Source organism: Megalobrama amblycephala, linkage group LG13 (assembly GCF_018812025.1).
Source record: "Megalobrama amblycephala isolate DHTTF-2021 linkage group LG13, ASM1881202v1, whole genome shotgun sequence".
Lineage (NCBI taxonomy): Eukaryota > Metazoa > Chordata > Actinopteri > Cypriniformes > Xenocyprididae > Megalobrama > Megalobrama amblycephala.
This window is the reverse complement of record NC_063056.1, coordinates 38,144,274-38,157,409: the sequence shown is the minus strand read 5'-3', so window position 1 is coordinate 38,157,409 and position 13,136 is coordinate 38,144,274. Positions and strand designations below refer to the sequence as shown.

General features: G+C 41.7%; 1 protein-coding gene across 1 annotated transcript; it reads left to right on the top strand.

Annotated features, from left to right (window-relative positions):
• On the top strand, positions 1–12,923 carry LOC125242989. Its single transcript, XM_048152163.1, has 8 exons — positions 1–138; positions 2,421–2,583; positions 11,710–11,811; positions 11,912–11,968; positions 12,052–12,138; positions 12,234–12,260; positions 12,365–12,490; positions 12,576–12,923. Exons 2-8 carry the CDS (start codon positions 2,425–2,427, stop codon positions 12,603–12,605), a joined length of 588 nt encoding a protein of 195 aa, XP_048008120.1. The 5' UTR covers positions 1–138; positions 2,421–2,424; the 3' UTR covers positions 12,606–12,923.
• Positions 12,924–13,136: the final 213 nt, after the last annotated feature.

The window sequence follows — 13,136 nt, the reverse complement described above, 5'->3', positions numbered from 1 at the left end:
AAAGAAGAAGAAGGAACTGTGATGTGAGAAGTGATGAAGTGAGCAGTTCAGCTCTGCTTCTCAAATGAACTTCTGCTATTAGAGCAGACAAGCCTGTTGAAACTTCATCTAGACTTCACACACTTTACTCTCCAGCTGGTAAGACCATTTATTTATCACTAAAAGACTCTTTAGCTGAAACACAAACCCTGTTCTAGATTAATAAAGTGAGTCAGACACATACAGGCAGCCTAAATTAATTGATTTTATTCAAATAAAAATGTTATTTAACAACTGAATCAACCTTAGGTTACACCAACAAAACTACATTTAAGGTAGAAATAGCTCTTTAATGCAACAACTCCTCTATGCAGTGTATAATTTGTTGATGTGCATCCGTGTTGTATTATCTTTCAGAAAACTGAATCTCTTTCCATTTATTACAAGTTGCACATTTTTTAGCTCGGACTTCCTGTAAACACGTTTAAACCTGTCACACTCTGGGCATTTTATAAACTGTGGGTTGGTTCGGGGTCGCTTGAGGCTAAATACTTTTTATTGCATACTTTTTATTTTATAGTTCATTCAAGACTGGATGTGTGGATTTCAAATTAATTTTTATCCAAACTAATGCACATTTGACTATTTTTATCATTAATATAATTCATTTATGATATATGATTATATTTTATTACACTGCAAAACATGCTTTTCTTCCTCTATTTCTGTCTTGTACTCCAATACAAATATCTAAACATTCTTAAATCAAGAAACATTTACTTGAGAAGCAAAATGAGCACAACTGAAAAATAATCTTGTTTTCCCTTTGAATTAAGAATATTTTTCTTATTCCGTTGACAGATATTTGTTGTTTAAAGCATAAACTCACTTCGTTTTTCAGAAAACAAGACTTAATATCTGATGTTATTTTGCTTCTCAAATCAATATATCTTGATTCAAGAATGTTTACATGTTTGTTCTGGAATACAAGGCAGAAATACTATAGTATTATGTAAGCCAGGAAAACAGTAGAGGAAGGCCACATGCCTACGTAATTTGTAATGGAAAACCTTGAAAGCTGTACATACACTGTATATCTTACCTCACGTAATGAAGGAGGCGTTTAGCAAACACTGAATGCTACAAATTGATTTGCTCTGATTACATGTGATGTACACTGCCTTGGAAAATGGGATTAAATGTTCTTTAAAAACATAAAAGACAGGATCCCACCTCCTGATTTTATTCAAATAAAAATGTTATTTAACAACTGAATCAACCTTAGGTTACACCAACAAAACTACATTTAAGGTAGAAATAGCTCTTTAATGCAACAACTCCTCTATGCAGTGTATAATTTGTTGATGTGCATCCGTGTTTTATTATCTTTTATTTTTTATTATCTACTTCCTGTAAACACGTTTAAACCTGTCACACTCTGGGCATTTTATAAACTGTGGGTTGGTTCGGGGTCGCTTGAGGCTAAATACTTTTTATTGCATACTTTTTATTTTATAGTTCATTCAAGACTGGATGTGTGGATTTCAAATTAATTTTTATCCAAACTAATGCACATTTGATTATTTTTATCATTAATATAATTCATTTATGATATATGATTATATTTTATTACACTGCAAAACATGCTTTTCTTCCTCTATTTCTGTCTTGTACTCCAATACAAATATCTAAACATTCTTAAATCAAGAAACATTTACTTGAGAAGCAAAATGAGCACAACTGTCATTGGGTGTGAAAAATAATCTTGTTTTCCCTTTGAATTAAGAATATTTTTCTTATTCCGTTGACAGATATTTGTTGTTTAAAGCATAAACTCACTTCGTTTTTCAGAAAACAAGACTTAATATCTGATGTTATTTTGCTTCTCAAATCAATATATCTTGATTCAAGAATGTTTACATGTTTGTTCTGGAATACAAGGCAGAAATACTATAGTATTATGTAAGCCAGGAAAACAGTAGAGGAAGGCCACATGCCTATGTAATTTGTAATGGAAAACCTTGAAAGCCGTACATACACTGTATATCTTACCTCACGTAATGAAGGAGGCGTTTAGCAAACACTGAATGCTACAAATTGATTTGCTCTGATTACATGTGATGTACACTGCCTTGGAAAATGGGATTAAATGTTCTTTAAAAACATAAAAGACAGGATCCCACCATTAAAAAGAAGTCAGAAGGTTTGATAATTAATTGTGGCAAACAAGTGAGGAAGTTTAATCTTTGAGAACAGCCAATAACAGGCATCTGACTAGATTTCCACAACAATACTGATGAATAAAATCATGTTTAGCAGTGAAATAATGCTTAGACCCTCTGCCAGGGTCACCACTCTCCTTCTGTTCACATCTGAGCTGCTGAATGTATTTGATCTATTGTGTGAGATAGCAATATTTCTCTATATTTTTCAAACGACAGACAAATGCGGTACACGTTTAAGCCGGATGACTGTATGGTCATCAGCATTCCTCTGGGAAGCATCAGGAACATGAGAGAGGGGCAGCTGATGCCCGAGAAATTCACCTGCGTCTTCAAAGATTCTTACAAGGTTTTTCTGAGAGGGCGACCAAAGGAACTCGGGGTACGTAGCGAGATTTAAATGCATAATAATGTCAAATACAAATCTCAGAAATTAATGTATTTCATTAAGGGGCTTCTAGCATTTTTGTACCGTTATTTTCTTATCCTTAAACTCTCTATTCTCTACCATCACCGTGGATTTTGTTTTATGATTTGGACTTTTAGTTTTGTTTTAGTTGAGTAGTTGCAGAGGCATAGAGATTATCTTGAAATCATCAGATGATACATAAACAGGAATTCACTACAGGTTTTTTTTACTGCACATGTTAAATATCTGGGGCATTTAGGCAGCTTCAGTGGTATTTTTGGCCCCACTGGTGGTTGATGTGTGACCCTGATTTCAACAGATAAACATTTATATGTCATCATTTTAAATGACTAGTGTTTTCCATCAAAGATACATTCACTATACACTATAATATATCCATTTGTATATACACAGTGTGGACCAAATGTCTGAGAACACCCGTGAAAATTTAATGCATTTTCATTACACATGACTTGCATGTGATCTTGCGAAGTTTTTTATATTTTCTTTTTTTTTTTTTTGAAAAATGTATGTACATTTATGCCACTTAGTAATAATACTTAGTATTATATAACTGTTTCATAAAATTACAAAAAACTAGTTAACGCTGCTGTGAGGGTGTTTCTAATACAGCAGCTGTGAAAGTGATCTTTCTCACTTCTGTCTGCTCTCGATTTTTTCCCTCTTTTTTAAAGTTATGAAAACACTATTGCGGAGTTTTTCTTTTGCTATTTCTAAAAATGGAACTCAGAAAAATATTTATCAAAGTCTCTCATTCACCATTATAAGAGTTTACCCAAACTATGATGACTTCCGCTTGTCAGAATTGGAGCTAAAAATATGAGAACATCTCAGTATTTGGTACAGTATTTCTCTTTTACTGGAGCTGCATGAACAAAACCTGATGATTATGTTTTCTAGCATGATTTGAGATGATCTTTGAGTTTCTGACCGTCTGTACAAAGAGTCACATGATCACTGACACTCATTTACTTACATTTTATTAGTTACCTAGAATCTAAAATATTTTTTTTTTACATCGTTTGGTCACATTTTAGTTTAAGGTCCAGTTCTCACTATTAACTAACTATTAGGGCTAGACAATATGACCTAAAATCAAAATCTCGATTAATTGAACATTTTACCTCGATTATGACTAATGAGCGTTTTTTTTTTTGTCTTTTGCCCTCATAGTTCACTGACAAGGTTTGTACCCTAAATAGGGACATTCTTAAACGCTTAACGTGAAAAAGGCTTAACGTGGCTTAATGTACTAAGACAGTGATTTTAACAGACCAAACTCACTAAATGTCATGCTAATAAAGTATACTATGTGCAAAAAATCAGATGAGGCCAAAATATGATCTTAACGCGTTTTATAACACGTTAAGCCTTTTTCTCCCATATAGCCTACCGTTAAAAGGCTTAACGTGGCTTAATGTACTAAGACAGTGATTTTAACAGACCAAACTCACTAAATGTCATGCTAATAAAGTATACTATGTCCAAAACAATCAGATGAGCCCAAAATATGATCTTAACGCGTTTTATAAAATTAATGCGTTAAGCCTTTTATGTACTTAATGTACTAAGACAGTGATTTTAACAGACCAAATTCACTAAATGTCATGCTAATAAAGTATACTATGTGCAAAAAAATCAGATGAGCCCAAAATATGATCTTAACGCGTTTTATAACACGTTAAGCCTTTTTCTCCCATATACCGTTAAAAGGTTTAACGTGGCTTAATGTACTAAGACAGTGATTTTAACAGACCAAACTCACTAAATGTCATGCTAATAAAGTATACTATGTGCAAAAAAATCAGATGAGCCAAAAATATGATCTTAACGCGTTTTATAACACGTTAAGCCTTTTTCTCCCATATACCGTTAAAAGGCTTAATGTGGCTTAATGTAGGCCTACTAAGACAGTGATTTTAACAGACCAAACTCACTAAATATCATGCTAATAAAGTATAACGGTTTTCTATGGGAGAAAAAGGCTTAACGTGTTATAAAACGCGTTAAGATCATATTTTGGGCTCATCTGATTTTTTTGCACATAGTATAGCCTACTTTATTAGCATGACATTTAGTCTTAGTACATTAAGCCACGTTAAGCCTTTTTCACGTTAACCTGTAAATATGAAAGAGTGCTCCGACATAGCTTACTTTCAGCAGTTATTTTCTCTATGGTTTGCAACATTTCTTACAGATTTCTGCTGATTGTAAATCAGACACAGATAAATTAGCACAGTACCAGTACATTCATTTGAACGCATTAATGAGAGAGCGATTGCGTGTGTGAATTCATCATACCGTCTCTCTATTGTCACGTGAAAAGAAGACTGGATGCAATAGCAAGTTATCACTTTAATAGTGCTTCACGCCAGGTAGTCAGATATGTATACACATACAGTCACAACACAGACAGCAGGAGAGATGGTAACACAGGGACTGGATGGGCGATGGTGTCCGTGGTGAGTGGTGCTCCGTGGTGAGAATCCGTGAGATGAGATGAGCAAGGTAAATCCAGAACGAGTATCCAGGGGAACAGACAGGAAACGGCAACGATAACTCCAACTCCAGGAAACAAGAAACACGGAAACACGAGACAACACCAGGACTCCAAAACAACGATCTGACAAACATGAGACGAAAGACAAGGCGTTAAATAGGCAAGATCTAATAACCCACAGCTGCCGCTGATCAGTAATCAGCGGCGACGCCCACACAGAACAATCAGGTGACACACCCCACAACCCACACACAGACAACAGAATGACACAGTGGATCTGCGAACCGTGACAGTACCCCTCCTCCTAGGAACGCCTCTCGGCGTTCCCACCACTCCTTACCTGTTGATTGTAATCATCAATAAGGGAGTGATCCAGAATGTCCCTCGCAGGTACCCAACTCCTCTCCTCCGGACCGTAACCTTCCCAGTCCACCAAGTACTGGAATCCGCGTCCCCTCCGCCTCGAGTCCAGAATACGATTAACCGAATAAGTTGGTTCCCCGTCTACGAGACGCGGCGGTGGAGGAACCGGAGCAGGCGGATTAAGTGGTGAATGAAAAACTGGTTTGATTTTGGACACATGGAAGGCGGGATGAATCCTCCTGTACGCCGGAGGCAATTTGAGGCGGACTGCCACTGGACTAATGATCTTAGTGACAGTAAACGGGCCAATGAATTTGGGAGCGAGCTTATTAGCCACGGAGCGGAGCGGAATGTTCTTAGTGGAAAGCCACACTTTTTGACCAACGACGTATACGGGTGGCTTTGACCGGTGGCGATCGGTCTTAGCCTTGGTGCGCGCCCTCACTTGCAACAGAGTCTCGCGGGCTCTGTTCCAAGTGCGATGGCACCTCTGGACAAAGGCGTGGGCAGAGGGAACCGCAACTTCGGACTCCAGACTGGGAAACACAGGTGGCTGGTAACCTAGGCTACATTCAAACGGAGACAGGCCCGTAGAAGACACTGGTAACGAGTTGTGAGCGTACTCAATCATAGAGAGTTGTTGGCTCCAGGAGGAAGGATTCTTGGACGCCAAACATCGCAACATTCGCTCTAAATCCTGGTTGGCTCTCTCGGTCTGACCATTGGTCTGGGGATGGAACCCAGAAGAAAGACTAACCGTCGCCCCCAGTAACTTACAAAACTCTTGCCAGAATTTGGACACAAATTGGGGACCCCTGTCAGAAACCACATCCACCGGGAGGCCATGTAGCCGGAAGACATGATCAATGACAGTAACCGCTGTCTCCTTAGCAGAGGGTAATTTGGCCAAGGGTATAAAATGGGTCACCTTCGAGAACCGGTCCACAACGGTCAAAACAACCGTGTACCCTTGGGAGGGTGGGAGGGCGGTCACAAAATCTAGCGCGATATGGGACCAGGGTCTCGAAGGGACAGACAGCGGTTGGAGTAACCCATCTGGAGGTCGGTTGGAAGTCTTACCAGTAGCACAGACCGAGCAAGCCAAAACAAAATCGCGAATGTCGCGAGCCATACCTGGCCACCAGAATCGTTGCTTGACCAAAAATCTGGTTCGATTAACCCCTGGATGGCAAGCCACGTTAGAACAATGACCCCACTTGATGACGCAGGACCTTAACTCATCCGGCACAAACAAACGGTTCGGTGGGCATGCGGGCGGAGGCGTTACCCCTTCTAAGGCCGCCAGGACCTTCGATTCGATCTCCCATGTAAGAGTGGAGACCACTAATGTCTCGGGAAGAATACACTCGGGAGTAGACGGGCGTTCGGAGGGATCAAAAATGCGAGAAAGAGAATCGGGCTTGATGTTCTTGGAGCCCGGGCGGTACGATAGAGTAAAATCAAAACGACCGAAAAAAGTGCCCACCGAGCCTGCCTGGAATTGAGTCTTTTAGCCGATCGTATATACTCTAAATTCTTATGATCAGTCCAAACGATAAAGGGTACCCCTGAACCCTCTAACCAGTGACGCCACTCTTCCAACGCTAATTTGACTGCCAACAACTCTCTGTTACCAATATCATAATTGCGTTCAGCAGGAGACAAACGATGAGAATAATACGCGCAAGGGTGCATCTTGTTATCTGAGGGAGAACGCTGGGAGAGAACTGCACCTACCCCCACCTCTGACGCGTCGACCTCCACCACGAACTGACGCGAAGGATCAGGGGCTATCAGAATAGGGGCCGAAACGAAGCGGCCCTTCAGTTTGGCAAATGCAGCCTCGGCTGCATCTGACCACCTGAAGGTCGTTCTGGAGGAGGTCAAAGCGGTCAGAGGTGCGGCTAGTTGGCTGAAATTGCGAATAAAACGCCGGTAAAAATTGGCGAACCCCAGAAACCGCTGTAGGGCCTTACGGGAATCTGGACTTGGCCAATCCACCACAGCCTTAACCTTGTCAGGATCCATGCGAATTCCCTCAGATGAGACGATGTACCCTAGGAAAGAAACAGATTGTGCATGAAATTCGCATTTCTCCGCCTTGACAAAAAGCCCATTCTCTAGCAGCCGCTGAAGCACTCGTCTGACGTGTTGAACATGCTCCTGGAGAGACGATGAAAAAATCAATATGTCGTCCAGGTAGACATATATGAACTGGTCAACCATGTCTCTCAACACGTCATTGACGAGTGCCTGGAAGACCGCGGGCGAGTTGGACAGCCCGAAGGGCATGACCAAGTATTCAAAGTGCCCTCTAGGGGTGTTAAAAGCGGTCTTCCACTCATCCCCCTCCCTGATGCGGACCAAATGATATGCGTTTCTTAAGTCCAATTTAGTGAAAATGGACGCTCCTTGCAACCTCTCGAAGGCTGAAGACATCAACGGCAAAGGATAATTATTCTTTACCGTGATGTTGTTCAGCTCCCGGTAATCAATACAAGGTCGCAAAGACCCGTCCTTCTTCCCCACAAAAAAGAACCCCGCCCCCGCTGGAGATGAGGAAGGGCGGATGAACTTGGCTGCCAGAGAATCAGAAATATATTTCTCCATGGCCTCCCTCTCGGGAACAGATAGAGAGTACAACTTGCCTTTAGGCGGAGACTTACCCGGAACTAAGTCTATTGCACAATCGTAGGGACGATGCGGAGGGAGAGAAGCAGCTCGGGACTTACTGAACACCTCCTTCAGGTCAAGGTACTCCTTAGGCACGTTAGACAGATCCACCGCCTCATCCTGCAAAACAGAAACAGACACCGTGGGACAAGCAGACAATAGACAAGACTTGTGACACTGGGTGCTCCATTCAGTGATAGTTCCGAGTTGCCAGTCGATGCGAGGGTTGTGTTTGGTGAGCCAGGGGTGTCCAAGAACGACAGGTGTGTGTGGGGTGTCCATGAGGAGGAACTGTGCTTCTTCTGAATGGTTACCGGAAGTGACGAGGGTGATGTAATCCGTAGTGTGGGAGAGACTGGAAAGAGACTGTCCATTGAGTGCGTTGACTGAAATGGAGTGCTCAAGGGATGATGTAGGAATTCCATGTTGTCGTGCAAACGTGATGTCCATGAAACTGCCCTCCGCCCCAGAATCCAAGAGTGCGCTACAGGTGATGTCGTGTGTAGCCCATCTCAGTCTAACCGGGAGGAGGGTTGATGGCGAGGACTTCTCGGCGGAGATCCCGCCCGATAGTAGCCTCGAGTTTACTATCGGGCTTGGTCTTTTACCGGGCAGTTCCTGATGATGTGTCCCGATGTCCCGCAGTATAAGCAAAGACCAAAGGACCTCCGCCGCTCCCGCTCCTCCCGAGAAAGCCGAGCTCTCCCTACCTGCATGGGCTCAGGATCGGGTGCTGGGCTAACCGCATCCACCGGGCTGACAGGAAGACCGCTGTGTCTCTCTCCGGATTCCACTAGGGACTCCACTCGTCGGAGGCGAGAATCAACTCGAAGCGCCAGCTCAACAAGCCCGTTGAATGTCTCTGGAAGGTCCAACATGTATATCTCCCGGTGGATACGATCAGCCAGCCCATGCAGGAACACGTCCCACTGCGCCTCCTCGTTCCACCGACACTCTGCCGCGAGGGTGCGGAACTCGATGGCATAGTCAGCGACCGTGCGGTTGCCCTGCTTGAGAGCGGTGAGTTTGTGGGCGGCCTCCTTTCCCGCAACCGCACGGTCGAACACCCTCCTCATCTCGGCGGCAAGTGCCGTGAACGAGGAGCAGCACGGGTCCTGGTTTTCCCAAACCGCCGTTCCCCATAGCGCCGCCTTCCCGGTGAGCAGGGTCAGTACAAACGCCACCTTGGACTCCTCCCTCTCAAAGGTGCGTGGCTGCAGGGTGAAATGGAGAGAACATTTATTCAAAAACGCTCGACAAAATTCTGGCTCACCGGCATAGTTCTGAGGAACGGGAAGGCGGGGCTCCGACAGGTCTCTTTGTGCGGGTGATGGTGGGGGAACGGACGGTGGGGCTGGCGCAGTGGGAGCGCGAAGTTGTTGTAGCTGCTGGGAGAGCTCGGACACCTGTGTTACCAGCGCCTGGACGGCGCGTCCGGTGGATGAAAGATTCTCCTGCTGCTGGTCCATACGATTAACAGCGTGACTGATGAACTCCGTGAAAGCTGCTGAACTCGCTGCATCCATGGTAGATGGTCAGATCGTTCTGTCACGTGAAAAGAAGACTGGATGCAATAGCAAGTTATCACTTTAATAGTGCTTCACGCCAGGTAGTCAGATATGTATACACATACAGTCACAACACAGACAGCAGGAGAGATGGTAACACAGGGACTGGATGGGCGATGGTGTCCGTGGTGAGTGGTGCTCTGTGGTGAGAATCCGTGAGATGAGATGAGCAAGGTAAATCCAGAACGAGTATCCAGGGGAACAGACAGGAAACGGCAACGATAACTCCAACTCCAGGAAACAAGAAACACGGAAACACGAGACAACACCAGGACTCCAAAACAACGATCTGACAAACATGAGACGAAAGACAAGGCGTTAAATAGGCAAGATCTAATAACCCACAGCTGCCGCTGATCAGTAATCAGCGGCGACGCCCACACAGAACAATCAGGTGACACACCCCACAACCCACACACAGACAACAGAATGACACAGTGGATCTGCGAACCGTGACATCTATTAATTGTGAAGCTGTGGGTTGTAAGTAGTTACTTCAAAAGTAGAAAAATATATGCTTTAACTTTTGAGTTTCTAAGCCGCTTTAGTGATAAATCACAGGACAGCGTTAACAACGAGTTTCTGCGCTCCTTTCTGTGCGCGCGATCTTCACATGATGCGCAGCTACTGTTTGACTGTTTGTACCACAATGCATCAGCGCGAGCACGGGAGCTCAATATAATAATACACATCCGATGGTTTAAAATCGCTTGAATGTCCAAACCTTAAAACACATTGACAAAGTTTAGTGAACACACAAGTGAAAGTGATCACACTGCTGTGTGTGTGTGTGTGTGTGTTGAATCAACGAAATAACCGTCATTTTTTGTCGGTTAGAGGTTCTGAATTTCAGTTTTGATTATTTTTCGATAAATCATCCAGCCCTACTAACTATTAACTTTGACTTTTGCCTCAACAAGCTCCTAATTACTGCTTATTAATGTTTAGTAGTTGTTAAACTCCCCCTATAGTCAATAATTTTATCCCTTAAAACTCATCTGTGATCACCAAAATGACATATTTAAACATTTTATTTTCCTGTGAAAATGCCTTAAAATAGCTTGAATGTAACTCTACACCCTTGGCTCATTTAATATACCCAGATCAATGAATATGCAAATCAGCCCCGCCTCCACTCACTCACACCAGCTCAGAGATCCACTCAGTCAACTTACTGAGGTAAACGCTGCACAATAGTATTGCTCTTTACAACATCGGACACATAACGGTAATTAATATGATTATCCTTTTGCTTGACCACATTATCAAACAGATAATAATGTGTTGCTAATGTTACACAAACCATGTTCCTTCTAACTATCAGTATCCTTACAAACGCTTTGAACAACTCAGAATATCAGTGGAGAAAGGCTTATAGTTCATTATAACATCGTAATATACATCATACACCTGTCATATCGCTAAATCTACACGATTTTTCATATCAGCAGAAAAATATACCGGGATAACCTGGCTTCTCTCGAGACTCTCCTGCTAGTTCACTGTTATATGCTAAAGCCCGCCGGCACGTTGACAAGATTGTTTACAAGGTAGTTTGTGACGTCACAGACACCAGCGATTTCAAACCGTGTCTTTTTTCACTGCATTTTTAAGAAGAAAATACTCAGCAATGGTGTTGACATGTATATTTGCACATGGTTTATCTTAAAAGCACATTAAAAACACCACATAGACACATAAACAACATTAAAAACTTGATTTAAGATTAGGCATTGGGTAGGATTAGGGGATGTAGAATATGGTCATGCAGAATAAGGCATTAATATGTGCTTTATAAGTACTAATAAACAACTAATATCCTAGTATTATGCATGCTAATAAGCAACTAGTTAATAGTGAGAATTGGACCCTAAACTAAAGTGTTACCTTAGTTTTACATTTGGAAAACTCAATGTGAACTCAGACTAGTTTTATGAGTTTTTTGACTGTATGTGAATGTTGTTGATGTTTCAGGCGGCTCAGCTCTGCATCGGAGTGTTTGTCATTTGCCTCGGCAGCCTCGTTGCTTTTGAAGACCATGCAAGTCATTTAATCTACGCCCTACCTTGTGCCCTGGTGAGAACATAGCTATCCTGTCTCTTTTATAGCTCATTTTTGATGTTTAAGTTGTATTCATGTGAACACACACATCTCTCACACAGTCTCTTTTATTTAGTTCATTGCAAGTGGCATTCTGACATTTGCAGCTGGAAAGTCTCCGATCATGCCCGTGGTAGGTGATCACAAATATTGTTCATAACTTGTCATGATGGAAACTGAATTTAATCATTTATCTACTTGTTCTTGTTCTGAAAGGTGAAACTGTCCTTCATATTCAACATTATCAGCCTTTTCTGGTCCATCGCAGCTATAGTTCTCTGCTCGGTAATTGGACCTATACCGGTAATTTGTCATTCTTCACCCATATACTGTGTATTTTACAGAAGCCAGAATTGCAGCGCTGTGCATATATCTCATTGATTTACTTTATTTTACAGTCTAGCAGCAGAGATGACATTTCAAAGGTACCGTTATGTGCTCTTTTAGCAAACATGCATTTAGACACACTTATGAGCTGATGTTAATTATCATTTGCACACTAATTTATTCATTTATTATTATTCCTTAGCCCCTGAATATATTTGTTGGGCTGAAGGTGGTGATCTGCGTGTTGTGTGGGTTCGAGTTGATTCTGGCTCTGGTTCTGATCTTCTGGGAGAGTAAAGCCATATGCAGACCTCATTTCAACACCCTGGTAAGTTTTCCGTTTGAAATCAACAAAACATGCTGAACTATCAAACACGTTGTAAACTCTTTTATTTTTCTTCATTTCAAAACAGCCCTTGATCACTATCAAGCAAGACGTTTGATTGGACAGTGAGATCAAAGCACCTTGAGAGGACAAATCTCAGTCGATTTCTCTGTAGGACGTTACAGGTTGAACTTTAATGTATATATAGATGTTTGTTTGAAGCCTTTTTGTCTGTAGCTCAGCTGGTAGAGCGTTGTGCTGCAATGTCAACATCATGGGTTTGATTCCCAGAGAGCATGTGAATAGCTGAAATGTTTATATTGAATGCAATGTAAATCGCTTTTGGAAGTGTTTGCCAAATGAATTCATGTAAATATACCACGATGCACTTTAGTTTTCTATGTGCTCACTATTAAAGTGCTGTTGCCAAACTTCATCTATTTGTGTAGTACTGGATAATAATCAATCAAGCTACTGTATTTGAAACACATACACAGACACACACATATATATATTGCATGGAATATATTTTACTTATTTGTATTTATATTCATTTATATTAAATATGGAGTTTTTTAGGATCATATAGTTTTATTTGCAAAATATATTATTTTTGTTATTTTAATTATGAATACTAGTTAAAAATCAT

Excerpts from the sequence above, each read along its gene's own strand:
- LOC125242989 (XM_048152163.1), top strand. The coding sequence starts at position 2,425 with ATGCGGTACACGTTTAAGCCGGATGACTGTATGGTCATCAGCATTCCT. Across the intron at positions 2,584-11,709 it reads GGCGACCAAAGGAACTCGGG|GCGGCTCAGCTCTGCATCGG; the intron begins GTACGTAGCGAG and ends TTGATGTTTCAG. Across the intron at positions 12,139-12,233 it reads CGGTAATTGGACCTATACCG|TCTAGCAGCAGAGATGACAT; the intron begins GTAATTTGTCAT and ends TTTATTTTACAG.